General features: G+C 56.2%; 1 protein-coding gene across 2 annotated transcripts; it reads right to left on the bottom strand.

Moving 5' to 3' along the window:
• Positions 1 to 1,025: 1,025 nt before the first annotated feature.
• Positions 1,026 to 16,503, bottom strand: RPS6KL1 (ribosomal protein S6 kinase like 1). Of its 2 annotated transcripts, none has more exons than XM_068964636.1 (11): positions 16,455 to 16,503; positions 14,774 to 15,058; positions 13,340 to 13,464; positions 12,309 to 12,401; positions 6,261 to 6,308; positions 5,747 to 5,879; positions 4,210 to 4,818; positions 3,682 to 3,771; positions 3,432 to 3,514; positions 1,937 to 2,032; positions 1,026 to 1,676 (listed from the first exon to the last, which is right to left on the bottom strand). In XM_068964636.1, the coding sequence occupies exons 2-11, from the start codon at positions 15,036 to 15,038 to the stop codon at positions 1,566 to 1,568; spliced, it is 1,653 nt and encodes a 550-aa protein (XP_068820737.1). In that variant the 5' UTR covers positions 15,039 to 15,058; positions 16,455 to 16,503; the 3' UTR covers positions 1,026 to 1,565. The 2 variants fall into 2 exon arrangements, with proteins under 2 accessions (XP_068820737.1, XP_068820738.1); XM_068964637.1 differs by having other exon boundaries at positions 1,937 to 2,020.
• Between the last annotated feature and the right edge of the window lie 1,117 nt (positions 16,504 to 17,620).

Raw genomic sequence — 17,620 nt, 5'->3', positions numbered from 1 at the left:
TCTTCACTACTAGCCCTGCTTCCTCCTTCCTAGCAGGTTCCAAACACACTCTTGGTTATCATGGAGCTCCTCTGGGAGAACCCTCCTTTATCCCATTCTTGCAGGGCCCCTCTCATTGCGTTAATGAGGCAAGGACACCAGAGGTAAGAGGAAGCTTTATTGGAGTGGGGGTGGAAGGGGTGGGCAAGCCCCAGGGAGAGCCAGTACCTCCCTGTGTCCTTTGCCTCAGACTCATCCCAAGGACCTCCCCAGAACACCAGTCCCCAGCCCTTCACAGCCAGGACTGGAGGGTGGTGTCCCCCTGGTGGTGATGGAGACTCAGGCGAGAAGGAGTTGAGGGCAGAGGCCGATGGAAGTTTCTGTCTTGGATGCCACACCCCAGTGACAGGGTGAGTCCTAAGAGGAAGAAGAGGGCCCCCAAATCTGGGGAGGGAATTATCTTTGGGGGTAACTACTTATCCTAGCTCTTCAGAGACCAGAAACTTCTTGCTTCTGGCTAGAAGCTTGGGCAATCATTCTGGGTGTTGCGTGGTTTCATTTCAAAAGGAAATGAAGTCACAGTGGGCAGTGGATTGAGTGGACCCTCAACACTGAAATGCAAAATGGTAAACAGGACAAATGTCCAAGAAGGGAACCCGAGTGGAGACAACTTTCCTTCAAGTGGCTTCAGGCTGGAGTCGGTTTTGTGGTCCCCCAGCTCAGACCCACAGGCCAGGGTTTGCTTTTTCTCCACGTGGGTGGGCTAGCTGGGGAAGGGAGCCCTTTATTCTGTTTATAAAGCTTCTGTAAGTGGCAGAGCTGTGCCTTCCCCTCTTTCTCCCCCTCCCTCCTTATCCTTATTTTCCTCCCCTCCTTTCCTTTTGCTCTCAAAGGTCTGTAATTACAAGATAAGCAGCATGGTCAGGAGGGGGTGGGTTGTCCTGTACCCCCCGCCCCTCCCCGCTCCACCCCATATCCGCTACAGACTTCTTCCCTGCTTCCCTCCCTCCCCCACCCCCTGGGGAAGCAGCCTTTGGGAGAAGGGGCACACTAGTTGCGTGGCTAAGATGACGAGCTAGGACAGCCCTGGTTTGGAGCCAGGAAGCCAGGGGACTAGTAACCTGAGATGAGTCTCCAGAGACACCCTGAGTGGGGCACATGGCAGATCATGAGTCAAGATTTCTCGGCTCAGCAGGTGGTCAGTAGCTCAGAGCTAATGCCAAGGAAGGCACCTTTTAACAGGGCAGGTCCCAGTTCAAGGTACAGGGTGTAGACACAGCAGGTGACTGTTGACTGATGGGTGGAGGGTGGACAGGTGGAGACGTTCAAGCTGTCTAACAGGCTGAGATGTCTGCCCCTCAGCACCGACTAGAAAGCATTTCTCCAAGAGGTGGCTGGGGGAGTCCACAAGGCCCTTCCTGGTCAGTGGTGATGAGACTTCTGAGGCCCAAGGGTGGAGTCCTGACCAGGAAAGGCAAGCTGCCTTGCATTCTTTGCCCGAGAGCCACTGCTGGGAAGTGGCAGGCAAAGAGATGAGAGGAGATCCAGGCCAGTCCAGCCGCTCCCGTCGCTGATGCCATGCCCTCCTACCCCCCCAGTTTGCTCCACTGGATGGAACTGAAAAAGGGGTGGGCCTTGAGTTCATGGACACCGCCTCCTCCAGCGCCCAGGCGCCGGGCCGGGTCGAACTGCAGCAGCTGCGGAGAAAAGCCCAGTCAGCCCTGGGCAGGCCGGCCAGGCCCCGGGAACCCTGTTACCCTGTTACCCTGGGGGGGGGCAGGGGGTCGACATTGGTGTTTGGCCACCGAGGTATAGAAATTTGTTGGCCCTATGACCCTCCTGCACCCATGCCGGACACCTAGTACATGGGGTGACTTGTTCACACACAGGGCTCTGCCCTCCCTTCTGTCCACCCTCAGGCCAAGAAGGCGCCACCGGGAGGCCGCCTGCACCTCACCTCAGTCAGCAGGGAGGCCGCCGGGCCACTGAGCCACTCGGGCAGCTGCAGCTGGGTGTGGGGCTGGATTCCTGAGGGGTGGCTCTGGGACAGCGCCTGGGAAGACACGGGGAGGCGGCCCCCAGGAGTCTGTACACTCCACTGGCGGCCGAGATTGTATTTCTTCCCCCTGTGTTATACCTCACGGGCATGGCCATGACTCCATCGCCTTCTGCTTTGGATCTGCTGCCTGCCGGGCTGAGGAAGGTGCCTGACACCTGTGATCCCTAGTTTCTGCAACAACCTTCAAAGTAAGCAATTGGCACCCCCATTTTAAGGGCAAGAAGCAGGTTGACAGATTTGTGCTGAGTTCAGGGTTTGAACCCAGGCCCCTATGGCTCCAAGCTTGCTAGAAGCACCGGTCTTGGGTTGCCATCGGGGCAGGCACTCTATCAGGAATAGCACTGAAACCTGTCTCCTTACAGAAAGCAAATCTCCACGGGCGGCTCCTTTGCCATGGCATGCTCCTGCCAGGGTCAAGGCAGGGCTGTGGTGGGAGAAGAAGGCAGGACCTGTCTGTGTTCCAGAAGGGTGCAGCTGCGGGGGAGCAGAGGGGTGTGTCTGGAGGTCAGGAAGACAGGCAAGAAGCCACCAGGAGGAGGGCCAGGAGCCCTGAGCTGGACAGGTGGGAGGGCCCTGGCTAATAGGAGAGAACCACTCTGGGCGGCTGTTTGCAGCCAGGGCCCTCAGAGGCCCTGGCCTCGGGACCAAAGCAGGAGGGAGCCAGGAGTGACCGGTCAGCTCTGAACTTCCAGTTACACCACATCCACTCAGGGCACTTCCTGCTCAAATGGAGCTTGGCCTCTCCCTGCTGCCTGATTTAACCAGCCCCAGGTGCAGCACTGAGCTCATGAGGGAGGACAGAGAGCTGAGCCCACCACCCTGAGCAAGGTGTTTGCGAGGGGAACTTCAAGCTCTGGTTCGACCCAGGCTGGACAGGGCAGCTGCCGGTCTGGGATGATGGATACCCTCTCTCTGGTCTTCCAGCCAAAGTCTGGGGGTCACAGCTCTGAAGGGTGTGTGTGTGGGGGTGGAGAGTGGTGTGAGCAGTGGGGAGAGGAGGCCTGTGAGGGATGATCTGAGGAACAAGGCTGTGTCACACTCAGCTGCCCTCCAGAGCCAGGCCCAGGCGCCCTCTTCCAGGAACCTTCCCTGAGCACCGCAGCTCGACTCTCCCTCATCTAAGTTGACAGTCTCCCTAGCTATCGCCACTTGCCTGACGAGGGTCGGGGTGCAAGGTGTGGCCAAGGCCTGGGTGGGAATTGCTTCCTCCTTCTCTCACAGCCTCTGGGCTGGGGGAGAGGGGGCCTGTGCTGACAAGACACTGGGCCCAGTGGCCAGGTATTGAGCAATCAGGTAGGCTCAGCCCCCAACACTGACTGGTTGGACTAACCCCAGCCCATTCTATGCTCAGTGACACCAGCCAGGCTCCACACCCTGCCCACACAGAGCTCACCGTCCCAGTCAGCAGTTCATACAGGAGAGACCCAAAGCTCCACCAGTCGCAGGCTTCGGTCAGCTCCGAAATCCCACCGACCTCTGTGGGAGCCAGAACAGTCCTCAGTCTTGCTGAGAGGGCAGGTCTCCCTTCAACCCCTTCCCCACCACCCCCACCTCCAGGAAGGGCCTGTTGCCTCTCTCATCCTCAGTCCCCCGGCCCACCCACACACAGACACTCAGGGGCTGCCTCGCCCTTCCCTTCTTGCCTGGGGCGCTGTAGAGGTTGTGCGAAGCCTCTCTGCAGCACTGGGGCTCCACCTCTGACCACTGGCCAAAATACGTGAGCCGGATGTGGCCTTGTCATGCCGTGTGTGTGCAGGGAGGAGCCAGAGGGGGACGAAAACCGCAGTTAGTCATCTTGGAGCCTTTGGCGTGGGGCAGGGGACCCCAGGAGCCAGTGGGCCGTGCTGGGCAGAGGTTCCCTAGGGGCTCGGCCCCCCAAGGCCCCTGGAACAACTTGGTCATCACAGGAGCGGCTGCCCCAGAGCTCAGGGTGGGGAAAGGGTCTGCTTTCCAAGCTTAACCACAGCCGGCCAGCCGGGCTTGGCCGAGGCCTTCCCGAAAAGGCAGGGGGTGGGGGTGGTCCAGGGGGAACAGTCAGATACCATCTGCCTCCTCTTGGCTCTGGGGAAATCTCAAGGCTGTGGGGGGCCTCCCTCCTGAGGAGTGGAGCGGGGTGGGGTTAGGGCCCACTCCTCTGCCCCCAGCCCCCACACCCCGCCTGGGGCTCCTACCGGCCTGGTCCAGGAGCAGATTCCGGGGATTGAGGTCCCGGCACAGCACCCCTTGCTGGTGCAGCGCCTCCAGGGCCAGCAGCGTCTCGGCCGCCCACTGCCTCACCTGCTCCTCCTTCAGACTCCAGGCGCCCCCGCCGGACACCAGGCTGGCCCCTCCAGAGGCCGAGAGGCGGCTCGGGCCTCTGCCTCGGCTGCAGCCCCCCAGCACCCGGCCGGCCCCGGCCCGAACCCAAGGGAGCCCCCATGGGGGCGCGGGCTCCGAGCTCCGGCCAAGTCCTCGCCCCGTGTGGGAGTGCAGGCGGCCACCTGGGGCCTTTGGAAGGTCCCAGACGCGGGCAGTGCTCGTTCTGGCTGAGGCTTCACCCCCAGCCTCTCTCTGGGGTTTAACGGCCACCACCCTCCTGGCTGGGGTGAGGCTCTGAGAAGTCCACGGAGGCTCCAGAGGGATTCCGTTCCGCGGGCGGGTGTGCCCCGGGGGCACTGAGCTGGTCCTGAGGCTGAGATGGGAGTTTAGTGGAGCCTTCATCCTCTCCAGGCTGGAGCCAGATCCGGTCCCAGACTGCTGGGGGCACGGCTGGGAGAGCAGGTGGGACCAGAGCGTACCTCCTGGGCCAAGCAGAGGGAGCCGCAAGCGTGGGGACGGGAGAGGAAATGAGTGTGGACGCGTCTTGGTCCCACGCCTGCTCCCCCTCTGTCTTGGGCACAGACCCTCTGCCTTCAGATCCTCACTCGGCTCCCTCCCCTCCTGAAGCCCAGGATGCCCTCTCTCCTCCTCTCCACCCACCCGTGATGGGGCCCCAGCCTCACAAAATAGGTGCTTAACCCCTAAGAAGATGTAAATTATTCTCTAATGTCCTTGGTCTAGGTGGCGGGTTCTCCAGTGTCTGATGTATTATATATTTTTCAAAGGGAGAATCCTGGAGAAGGGCATGGCAACCCACTCCAGTACTCTTGCCTGGAGAATCTCATGGACAGAGGAGCCTGGAGGGCTGCAGTTCACGGGGTCACAAAGAGTCGGACACGACTGAGCGACTGAGCACAGCACAAAGGGAGAATAGTGTCATGAATTTAATTAAGTAAAATAAAAGAAGGCTAGGCATGGATCTGTGATGACTATATGTCACGATCCAGAGAGATGTACCTCATTGAAAACAAACAAACAGAAATCCTAGCTGATCAATAAATATCTGCTGTGGCCCAGTTCCTGTACTTAACAGCTTTGGCACCATCATCCCATATGGCCACTCGGGGGGGTGGGCATGGACTAGAAAAGTGAAAAGAGCCAAGACTGGGGGAGATGGTGACAAAGGGGACACCTGCATATGTGCCCTCATTCAGCCAAGATGTGAATGTCCTCCTTGGACGTCTCCTGCCCCCTGGCATCACTGAGAAGCCCGCAGCAGGCTAGTCCTGCCTTCACCCTCCAGGAAGGCTGGGCCTGTGGCTGGGTAACGAGCTCCGAATTTTAGGGGGATGAGACAGGACAATCTCCTGAAGGCCTGAGGAGCCGATGGGGCCCCTGGGGTCCACTCACCTTTCACGTGCTCCAGGTGCAGGAAGATGGAGTCATCAGTCACAAAGTACCGCAGCAGCTGGGTCATGTAGGGGACGCCGTGTGGGATGATGGTCAGCCGCTCCCGGCTTGCCACGTGGCACCTGGACAGGCCCTGAGGAGGGGGCAGGCCGGGCAGATCAGCTGGGGACCGGCCAGAGGCCACTCTGCTCTTCAGGGACAACCAGATGAAGTGTGGGAGCCCCCCTGAGGAGCAGCTGCCTCCCCCTAGTTCCTGTCCTGACCCTCAACCCTCTTTCCACCATGGAAAGCAGGCCCTCCCCTCCCTGTCTGGGCCAAGGGTAGGGCAGTATATGTGTGTGTGTTTCTGGGAAGTCAGGCACATGCCCGGGGTGCAGAACTAGCAGCTGTGGGATCTGGAGGGAACATGGGCTTCCCATACGGGTTCTGGGTAGAGGTTCCCCAGAGGGGTTTCCAAGAGCTCCAAGAAGGTCCCAAGGGGAAGGAGGAATGGCAGGGGTGGGGTGGCACCTGCCTTCACCACGAAGGTCCCTCCAGTCGCTAGGTCCTGGACCAGCTGTACCTGCAGAGGTCCAGGAGGCACTAGTCAAGGCACAGGCTAGTTCCCGGGGCTCCACACCCCCAACCCCAGGCCCCACGCTCCTCCACCCAGGCTAGGCAGGGACGTCAGGCTTTGGTGGTACAGAGTATATCCCCTCCTCCACCAACATGACATTGAACCTGTGATTCATCCACCCTCGTTAGATCTGCAGGTCTTATCAGGTACCACCTCCTCCAGGGAGCCTTCCCAACCTCAGATCAGGCCAGGACTCCTAATCTGTCTGCAGCGCTCTCCCGGCTCACCCCCAGCACACTGTGTGTGATTTCTTGTCGCTCCACTGGGCTGTGAGCTCCAAGAGCGCAGGGACCATGCTGTCTAGCTCTGTATTCCCAGAGCCCTGCGCCGCACAGGGAAGTAGTCAGGGCTTTCCACACATGAGGTGAATGGTCCATTCCACAGGATCTGAGGGTGTCATGGCTGGAAGGGACCTCAGGGCCAGTCACCTTCTCTCAACTCTTATTTCACAGGTGAAGAAGCCAAGGCTCTGAGAATGTGGCCCCAGTGGTGCCCCAAACCACACGGGCTTGGCGTGCTCCTTCAGGTCGTACCCCCTGCCCCCCACTCCCAGTGATGCGATGGTCTTTTGCTTTTTTTAAATGGTTTTCCTCTGGACTCTGTCTTTGGCGAGCAACCTCTTCCTTCTCCTGTCGGTTTTGTTTGGAGGCAGTGGTCTGCCAACTGCTGGGTCAGAGCCTTGCTTAGAGCTGGGCCCTAGACTCATCTCCATTATGGGCAGGGGTGAACCCCAGCCATAGGAGAGGACCTGTCAGGGCAGAAAGGTAGAAGATTCAGCCCAGACAGAGGGGCACGTGAGGGCAAGACCCGCACCCTGGGTCATAGCAGTACCTGCTTCAGAAGGCCATTAAGAGGGTGTTGTTAAGTCAGACAACTCAAGTATGGCAGCAGCTCGAGCCTGCTGTATAACGTGCTCTCTATAGTCTTTGCTGATGGCTATTAATATCGGCACAGGGAAACTCGTGCGTAGTATTACTGTATAGTACCACTCTGTGTAGTATTACTATAGTATAGTATAGTACTATATTGTATACTGTATAGTATTACTCTGTGCTAAGGGCCTTATCTGGAGAAGGCAATGGCACCCCACTCCAGTACTCTTGCCTGGAAAATCCCATGGACGGAGGAGCCTGGTAGCCTGCAGTCTTGGGGAGGAGCCTGCAGACCCTCAGCCTGGGGTCGCTGAGGGTCGGGCACGACTGAGCGACTTCACTTTCACTTTTCACTTCCATGCATTGGAGAAGGAAATGGCAACCCACTCCAGTGTTCTTGCCTGGAGAATCCCAGGGACGGGGGAGCCTGGTGGGCTGTCGTCTATGGGGTCTCACAGAGTCGGACATGACTGAAGTGACTTAGCAGCAGCAGCAGCATAGTATTACACTGTATACTGTATAGTACCACTCTGTGTAGTATTACTATAGTATAGTATAGTACTATATTGTATACTGTATAGAATTACTCTGTGCTAAGGGCCTTACCTAGCTTACTTAGTTTCATTCTTACAGCCCTACCCGGTGAGGCCCTGTGCTGCTGTGCTGTGCTTAATCGTGTCTGACTCTCTGAGACCCGCCAGGATCCTCTGTCCACACGATTCTCCAGGCAAGAAGACTGGAGTGGGTTGCCATTTCCTCCTCCGGGAGATCTTCCCGACCCAGGGACCAAACCCACATCTTTTGCGTCTCCTGCATTGTCAAGCGAATTCTTTACCACTGTGCCACCTGGGCAGCCCCAAGTATTACGTGACTCATTTCATTGATGAAGAAATCGAGGTTCAGAGAGGTAATGTTGCCTGCGGTCCCACAGAGCCGGGATGAGAATTCAGATGGGCTGACCCGGGAGCCTTGAAGACATAACTGGAAACGGGCATAGCTAGGTGACCTGGCACATGCCTTCCCCTCTGGGCCTCAGTTTCCCTGCCATCAGTGAGATGAAGGTGGTGGATTCCGACGGCTGGGGCATCAGGAGTGAGGTACCCCTTATGACCACTAGAGGTCTCTCCTCCAACAGCCGGAGATGGAGTCCAGCCTGGTCCCTGTTGCTCTGCCCAATGAGTTTGAAAGAGAGAACTTTGGGGTCATTTAGGATAACACGGTTTCCCACAAGTGCTGACACTGCGGATAATTCCCTACTGCCTCTTGCCAAGTGGGATTCCCCACCACCTTGTCCTGGGCAAGGCTTCTCGTTTACATATTCAAAAAAAAAAAAAAAAAACCCAGCAGGGAATGTCAGAGAGGCCAGAAACAAAACTTGATCAGTACACTGAAACAGTGCGTTAAAAAAGAAAAGAAAACACACACACACACACACACACACACACACACACACACACACAAGAATCAAGAAAGAATTAGGCCACACCGTCAATGCTGGTTATCTTGGAATGAGGTGGGATGGTGGGCGATACATGCTGTCGCTGTTGTTTCTGGCCAGGCTTGCGGGATCTTAGTTCTCCAACCAGGCATCAACTGTGCCTCCCTGCAGTGGAACTGCAGAGTCCTACCCACTGGACAACCAGGAAATTCCCATTTACTGTTTCAAACTCTTTTCTTTTACATCCTATTTCAAAAGAGTAGCACAGGGGGCATGCCCCCTGCCACCATTAAACCAAGCAAACAAAACAAAAACCCCCTTCCTCTTTTGTTCTGTGCTACGGGAGACAGAGCCTTGGTTGGTCACTTGACCTCTATGAGCCTCAGTTACATTCTCTGTGGAACAATGGTTAAAATGCAACACTCCCAGGAGGACCTTCTGCTGTAACAGAAATATTGTCTATTTGTTCAGTGTAGAAGCCATGAACCACACGTAGCTATCAAGCCTTTGAAATACAGCGGGTGCCACTGAGAGAATATTTATTTTTTATTAAAACTGGACTTCCCTGGTGGTCCAGTGGTTACAGCTCTGCGCTTGCACTGTGGAAGGTGTGAATTCAATCCCCACTCGGGGAAGTTCTGGATGTCACGCGGTGTTATAAAAAAATATTTTTTTTAATAGTATTATGGGCTTCCCAGGTGGCACTAGTGGCAAAGAACCCGCCTGCCAATGCAGGAGATGTAAGAGACTTGGGTTCGATCCCTGGGTTGGGAAAATCCCCTGGAGGAGGGCGTGGCAACCCACTCCAGTACTCTTGCCTGGAGAATCCCATGGACAGAGGAGCCTGGCGGGTTACAGTCCATGGAGTCGCAAACAGTCGGACACGACGGAAGCGCCGATTCCATTCCATTCCGTGTGGCTGGTGACTACTATATCTGGCTGTACTGTATAACCCTTCTTCCCCCGCAGGGAGACTGAGCGGGTTTAATGCAGCAGCTGTGCCAGCTACAGTGGGCTTAACAGGTGCCAGGAGAGAAGGCTATCAGGAAGGTGTAAGGCAGTTCTGAGTGCCAGCTCCCATCTTTCTAAAAAAGGAAGTCTCTTTTTAAAAAAATAAAACCCACTGAGCTCTCGGGATATGTGGACAATTAAAACTTTGGTAAAACACATTAACCCTTTATTTTAAAATGTCCAGAGTGTCAAGGCCAGGAGGACTCCCTCCTGGAGCAAACAAATCCAGAAGTTTCAAATAGGTTCTCAAGCACAAAGGTCCCCAGGGGCTGTTCATGTGTGCCAGTGGGCAGGACAGGAAAGGGCAGGCCAAGCGCCTCATTAAAGCAGGCAGCCCTTCATCTGCCTGGGGTTGACAAGCAGGAATGTGAGCCTGCATTTCCAGATCCTCTCATTTCTCAGGAAAAGTAGGAAACTTGGGCTTTCTCTATGAAACCTGCCAATTTTCAAATGCTGATAAATAGTAATAATTTTAAACACCCTCATGTTGGAGCCAAAAACACAGAAGGGACTTGGCTGTCCTTCTCTTTCTTCCCCATCCCTGACTCAGGGCCTAGCTCCTGGACGAAGCTCAGCAAATAGCCAGTGTTGTCTCCTAAGCCCCTCAAGGCTCCCTGAGAGTAGACCCTAGGCATCCTGGCCAGCTGCTCACCTAGTCCCTGACCCACCCACCTCACTGTTCTCTGCCGCCCCCTACCCTTGCAGGTATCTCTTCTGGCCCCAAGGAAACCCTCTTCAGCCCCATGAACCCTCACAGTGGGACCTCTCTGGGGGCTCTCAAGGCTTCCTAAGTGGGGCCCTTTGCTGCCCTGAGGCTGGGGGCTGCTGCAGACTGGCACTGCTCTGCCAATCACCCGCCCTGGGCTGTCTGGGCACAGCTATGGAATGAAAGGCAGTGACATTCATCCAGGCGTGGCTGCAGGGACCTGGGCCCAGTGGCCCTAACATCTCTCCTAATTTGGGAGACTGATTTTCCTGGCTTGCGAATGACACAGGAAAAGGCCACAGGATTTTAGGAGGGATGCGGAGTGGCTAAGTTGAGTGCCCAAGAAAGGGTAATAAAGGAAAAAAGAGGGCACTTGTAAGACAGAACGGTTGGGCTTGGCCTGAATCTGTTTTTCCCATATGCACAGGCCTCGGAATACAGGATTCCAAAAATGCTTTGCACATGTGTGTCTGGGGTTAAACAAATTCAAATTCGGGGAATTCTGTCATAGACCTCCCTTTTGGAGATTCACTGTGTACATTTGCATCCTCAAAGCCTGAAACTTCCTAGAATTAGAGCAATGAAGTAATGTAACTTTAACGCACTGTTTCTAAAGCTTATTTGACCCAGAACCCCTCTCTCCATAACACCATCGGTTCAGTGGGATCCCCCACGGGCGAACAGTGGTGGCTGTCGCCTCCTTGGCCTGCCCACGGGGGCAGCCGAGCCACGTGGATGAACGCAGTGGGCGGGAAGGGCTGGGCAGATGGAAGCTGGCTGGGCCTTGGCTGACAGACCAGGCGCCTGCTCCAGGGAATAGGGAGCAGCCGCTGGAGCGAGGCCAGGGATGGGAAGCCTGCTTCCTGCTGACCCACTCTTGTCATCAGCCTTCAGCCATCGAACTTGTATCAGACGCTTTAGCGTGTGCCAGGCCTTTCCCAAAAATTATTTCACTTTAGTTCCCACATCCCCCTGGGTGGGTGGGAAGATCCCTTCCCCACTTCCAGATGAGGAAACCGATGCCCAGAGAGGGCAAAGAGCTTGCCTGGGGCCACGTGATGCCCGTCCAGACAGCACTTCATCCTCGGCAGTGTGTGAAGGAGCACACACCAGTCCTCTTTTCTCTGCTGGCTCCCACACCCGCCCGAATCCCCCGTGAGTGTCTTAAATGACAGATGCCTGGGTTCAACCCTAGAAATTCTCATTTGGTGGGTTTGGGATGGGGCCCAGGCATCTGTGTGGTTAGGAAACTCCCCCAGGTGATTCTGAAGAACGGTTCAGTTTGAAAAAAATAAAAATAAAAACACTTAAGCAAATACTCCAGCTATCTCTGGGTCCGGGCAGAGAGCAATCGAATATTGGCTCAAATTTCATTTGACCCAACCTGTCTGTCCTTCTGCTGAGTGTCCAGGTCCAGTTCGCACTGTCGACTCCTGTCTGCCCTGAATTAAGGGAGCCAATCCCAGATTGGGGCACCGCGGGAGAAGCCAGGAGACAGAGGGCAGAGCTGCCAAGGACCTGGACAAGGCAGGTTTCTAGCGATGAGCACATTCCTGCCGCAGGAACCTCTGGGCTGGGCTTGGCAGGGGAGATTCTTGGCTGCAGCCCCTGGAGGAAGCGGGAAGTGGGGGCGCACAAGGCAGCTCAGGCTGGCTGGGTGCCCCTGCGGCTGCTGTCCTGAACTGCCGAGGGAGCGGTTCTGTGTCTGAGCTGGAGGGTCTGTGGAGAGGCGCTGTCTGCCTCTGTGGCTTCCTCACTTTTTCCTTGCCGGGGCTGGTGTGTGCTGGGCTGGAGGAGGGGTGGGGCACCCCTGGACCCAGCTGCCCTTCTCCGCTTGGACCGCCTGCCCCCTTTCCAGCACTGGCCACTCCCGGTCACACACACTGTGTCCTCCCACACCTTGGGCGTCGCTTGCTCACCTTCTCGATGACCCCGACGACCTTGCAGCCCCTCAGCTGCTCCAGGGCAGAGCTCAGCGTGCGGATGGGCCGGAGCCTCAGGCTGCTGAAACCCTGCGGTGGTGGGAGAGAGCCCCGCAGCAGCCTCAGGGTTACGGCCTCCTCACCCAGCTGCGGGAGCAGGGCTTGGCTTGCCAGGAGACCAGTGGCCACAGAGGGCAAGGACCAGGGTACGGGCAGACCCCCACCTCACAGAGACAGACCCAGCCTTGGTCCAGGGTGGCCAGGCCACCCTCTCAGCTCAGTGCCTACCTGGGCTTCCTCCCAGGCTCAAGGAGTCCTCTGAAATCCCCTCTCAAAAGTGGCACCCACAGGAGACAGATGCTCTCAGGGGTGGGGAAATAACCTGGGCAACAGACTTCAAAGACCAAGGCAGGCCCAGGTACCTGCACTGTGGGAAGCATCTTACAAGGTGGATCAGACTAGAAGGAGTGTGTATGCGCACACCTAGGGGTTGAAAAGTGGGCGTGCATTCTCAACCCTCTCTGAGGGGCCTGCTGGGTCAGGATGTGGGGAGAGGATTTGTGCACATTTGTATATGCACGTATTCATGTGTGTATATATGCACATGGGTATTCATGTCTGTGTATACGCATGTGGGTGGGTATTCATGTCTGCTCCAAACACTCACTGCAGCCCAGCCGAAAATCACTCTGGGAGCCTGAGTGTGTACACAGGTGAGTGTGTGTATGGGCTGTGTGGGAGGGTGAGGAGCTGCCTCTGTGTGTGTGTCTCCTCTGTGAGGGTGCGAGACTGGACTGGAGATGATTCACCAAGTGTTAGAATGTGAATGAGCTACGGAGAGTGTGGGAGAGAGAGGGAGGAAGCCAGGAGGAGGAGGGCAGGGCGGCAGCCCCGGGACACGCGCCAGCCTGCCTGTGCTCTCCACCGTCTGCCCAGCCGGGGATGGCAAGGCGACAGCTCCCTGGCCTGGGGGGTGGGGGCCTTAGCTCTCTTCCCCCGGATCCCTCAGTCTTCTGGGGGCTCCTCACCTCATCAGGGCTGGCTCCGCTGCCCAGCGTCCTCTGCAGATGGCAATTAAAGATCTCCTCCGCCCGCCGCAGGTACTTGGTTATCTTCAGTTTGACAGCCTCACACCTCTCCTTGTTGGGGTCGACTGTGGGGAGAAGGGGTCAGGAGGACCCTGCCACCCCTGGGAGGAGGCGGGGGTTTGGCTCCCATTGCCCACACTCTGCCCCCCACAGGAGGGCAGCTATTTCTGAGGCTGATCAGTGGATTCTGACCCCGCATCTGTTCTTGGGTCCTCTTCTGGGTGGGAGACCAGCAGGGGAGGAGGACGAAGGATGGTGGCCGGAGAGCCTGGGAGCTGGGGTAGGGGGGGTCCCTCAGACTATAGCACCTTACAATTGGCATGCACCACATCCTGGCCACTGTCACAGCCTGGGAAGGGATGGGACGGAGTTTCCCTGTCTGTTTTTCAGGAAGAAAGAGAAGCCCCCAGAGAGCACACCTTCTGCTATCTTTGATTCCCAGTATGAAAGAGGCCAGAACAGGCATTGGGCCTGGAGGGTAAAGGTGTTCATGGTACAGGCATGAAGCCAGCTGTTGAGAGGCATCATCAGTGCAGGGACTAGAAGCGTGAATTGGGGCCTGACTCTCAACCCCAGGCTGGCCATCAAGGCCCTCGGGTGTCTCCAACTGGCCTCAGGACCAGCCTCTCCCACAACTTGGAAATGCCTCCTTTTGCCCTGAACAGGCCTCCCCTCTTACCTTCAGGCCTTTGCCTGTGTTCTCTGCCTGTCCCCTCTCTCTCCCACTCCAGGCTCTTCAGCTGGACAGCATACCTACCATTCTTCAGGGCTCACATTAGGGTTTTGACTTTTAGAAAATGCGCTGTGCCAGGTTTGCCTGGCCTCAGTCTCCTTCTTCCCTCCCTTTACTTCCTCCCCATTGTTCTTGCTACCTGGGACTATAATTGTCCATCATCAACTCATCAATCTTCTGCCATCAGAATGCAAGTACCCAGAGGGCAGGACCCCAGCCCAGCTCCAGGGGCAGGAGAGCTTAGTGAGCCAAGCTCACAGCCTCTGGAGCCCAAACTGTTCAAATCTCAGCTTTGTCATTTGATAGCTGTGGAGTCTTAAGCAAGCTATTTAACTTCCCTGTGCCTCAATTTCCTCATCTGGAAAATAGGAATAAAAATCATTCTTGTATATTTGGAAGTACATGTCAGAACATACACAGTGGTTTGTATTACTGTGAATCAGAAATGAACTGATACAGGTAAAGCCCTCAGACCAGTGCCTAGTGTAAAGGAACTGCTTTATAAGTGAAGGCTATTATTATCAATACTACTGTCCTTCTCATAGGTCCTGCAGGGCCAGCACAGAGCCCTGCTCACCCAGCACAGATGGACAGATGATGGGATGGGCCCTTCCTTGGCCCCTGCCCAGCCCCAGCCTCACCGTGCATGCCTCGGAGGAGAACGTCCACGCCGTTCTGGTAGTGGTTGAAGGCGGCCTCGTAGTCCTCACTGACGTCGCGCTCCAGGGCCAGCCGGATCTGAGTGGCTGCATCCACCAGGTAGTCGTGCTTAGTCATGTCAGGTGCCCCCGGAGCCACCCGGTTGCGAATCTGCTCCAGGTACACGCGAGCCTGGGACCGTGCTCGAGAGCAGGGCTCAGGCTCCAGGCCAGGGCCAGGAGGGCACTCACAGGCCACCAGGCTCATGGCTGCCTTGGGTCAGGGACCTGGAATGAGCAGAGGCATTAGGAAGAACCCAGTTGGAGACAATGTCCCATCTGTACCCTGGTTTCTTCCACTGAGTATTGTGGAGACTGATACTCACCTCCAAGGGCTGGAGGGATCAGAGCTAATGGGGGTAATACCCCTTACTAAGCCAGATCTTTCCTAAGTGGTGGTCATAACAGAATAAAAACATGCTTTGGGCTCTGAGTTGTTTTTACAATTCTTTCCATTCAAATTCAGTTCAACAAGTTCTGGAGCACCTACTATGTGCTGAGCATCAGAGAGAGCTGAAAATATTTGTGATACAGAGCTGCCTTCAAAGGGCCTCTGTGCACATTAAACATATGCAGGTCACCATACTTTGAGGCTGAAGCAAAAGCCCGGGGCCCAAAGGCCATTCCTTATACTGCGCCCTGTCTGCCCCTCCCTCCTCCTCCCATGGGAATCTCACTTATCCTTCAGGGTTCGGCTCCATGGTACCTCCCCGAACAGGAGGGATTGCCCCTGCTTTATTTCATTTCCCTTGGTCCCAAGATCAGTGTGGTCAGGGAGTGAGGACCCCCAAGGAGCCAGGTGGAGAGCTGGGCACAAGGCTTGGCCTTAAAGACTGCAGGCAAATGAAATGACTGACTGGCAGATTCAGTACCACTCTGGATGGAATTAGATGAATGAGGTCAGAGCCCAGCCAGCCCTAGGGAGGGGATGGCTCTGTCCCCCTGGCTCTGCTCTGAGAAGTCCAGGAAGGCCACGTGGCCTCCAGGGACCTGACGGCAGCTCCACCCTGAGCAGCAAGTGATACAAGTGGCCGCCAGGGTTAGAGCAGTGGCAGAAGGAGAGGAAAGAGCTCAGAGGCCAGAAAGCTGCCTCTATCCTTCACTGACGCCTCTGCACCTTTGCTCTCTCAGGCCTCATTGGGAAAGGGCGGGGCCCAAACCCCAGGTCATTTCTACTTCTGTGGAGAGAGGGAAGAGAGAACAGGATGGGGAGTGAGGCAGAGAGGAAAACCCACATCGCCAAGCCAGCGGGCAGCTGAGCCCTGGCCAGGATGCGGCCAGGAGGTGGAGGAGGGGAGGAAGGGAAGCCGCGCCCTTCCCATTCGGCCCAGTCACCAGGGCATGCGGCTCGGAGGCCTGTGATCAGAGGCACCCATGTCGGCAGTGTGTGCTGCTCTGAGTCAGGGCCTAGCTTCAGGGTCCACCCGCCGGGCCGGGTCCTCCTAGGCAGAGCTGCAAAGCTGCGTCTGGACCCAGAAAGACGTGCATCCAGCCCGCGAGTCCCCTGCACGCAAGGTGCACCGCCCCGTGAGGGTCGCCAAGGAAGGGGACTGGGGGAATGAGAGGTGAGGGCATTCTCTCCTGGGGAAGAGGGGATGGAGGAGGAGCCAGGCTAACACCGTACCTGCCCGAGCCAGGAGCTCGGTCCGCGCGGCCCGACTCAGCCCTGCGGCCACCTACCCTTCGCCCCCGCGGGGGGACATAGCACCGCGGGCGGCTGCTTTCCGCCTTCCTCCTAGGTGCGGGGGTCTGGCCGGTGCAGCCTGGTCATTGGTTGCAGATGAGCTCATCCGCTATCGTTAGAATAAACCACCAATCAGCGCCCGGCTCGGCTTCTGCGGACTCTTAAAGCAGCAGCGCCGGGAAAGCGGAACTGTGCGAGAGGGCATCGAAGGGATGGGGATGGGCAGGGGGTGCGATGGGGATGGGGATGGGGATGAGGATGGAGATGGAGTTGGGGACGAGTGGGTGGAGCTGCGGAGAGTGGAGGTCCAGACTCTCTCAGGGATGTGGAAGGAGTTGCTTCGGAAGTTTAGGCCGACTAAAAGCACACGCGCCACTTTGGGGACTTTTCTCATTCGTTATTTCATGCATTTATTCAACTATTTGAATATGGTTGAAGATGGTGACTGCAGCCATGAAATTAAAAGACGCTTACTCCTTGGAAGAAAAGTTATGACCAACCTAGATAGCATATTAAAAAGCAGAGACACTACTTTGCCAACAAAGGTCCATGTAGTCAAGGCTATGGTTTTTCCAGTAGTCATGTATGGATGTGAAGTTTGGACTATAAAGAAAGCTGAGCGCCGAACAACTTTTGAACTGTGGTGTTGGAGAAGACTCTTGAGAGTCCTTTGGACTGCAAGGAGATCCAACCAGTCCATCCTAAAGGAAATCAGTCCTGAATATTCATTGGAAGGACTGATGCTGAAGCTGAAACTCCAATACTTTGGCCACCTGATTTGAAGATCTGACTCATTGGAAAAGACCCTGACGCTGGGAAAGATTGAAGGTGGGAGGAGAAGGGGAGGACAGAGGTGAGATCGTTAGGTGGCATCACAGACTCAGTGGACATGAGTTTGAGTAAACTCCGGGAGTTGGTAATGGACAGGGATGCCTGGCATGCTGCGGTCCATGGGGCTGCAAGGAATTGGACACGACTGAGCGACTGAACTGAACTGATTCAACTATTTAAATATTATGTATTTAGAGAATACTGTGCAGGAGGAGCTAGATGGCAAGATACAGCGACTGAGTAGACACTGTCTGCTGATGTCTTCCTGGGGTTTA

Source organism: Capricornis sumatraensis, chromosome 2, assembly GCF_032405125.1.
Source record: "Capricornis sumatraensis isolate serow.1 chromosome 2, serow.2, whole genome shotgun sequence".
NCBI classification, from domain to species: Eukaryota; Metazoa; Chordata; class Mammalia; order Artiodactyla; family Bovidae; genus Capricornis; species Capricornis sumatraensis.
Note: the sequence above shows the minus strand (reverse complement) of the source record. Positions and strands in the feature narration are given on the sequence as shown.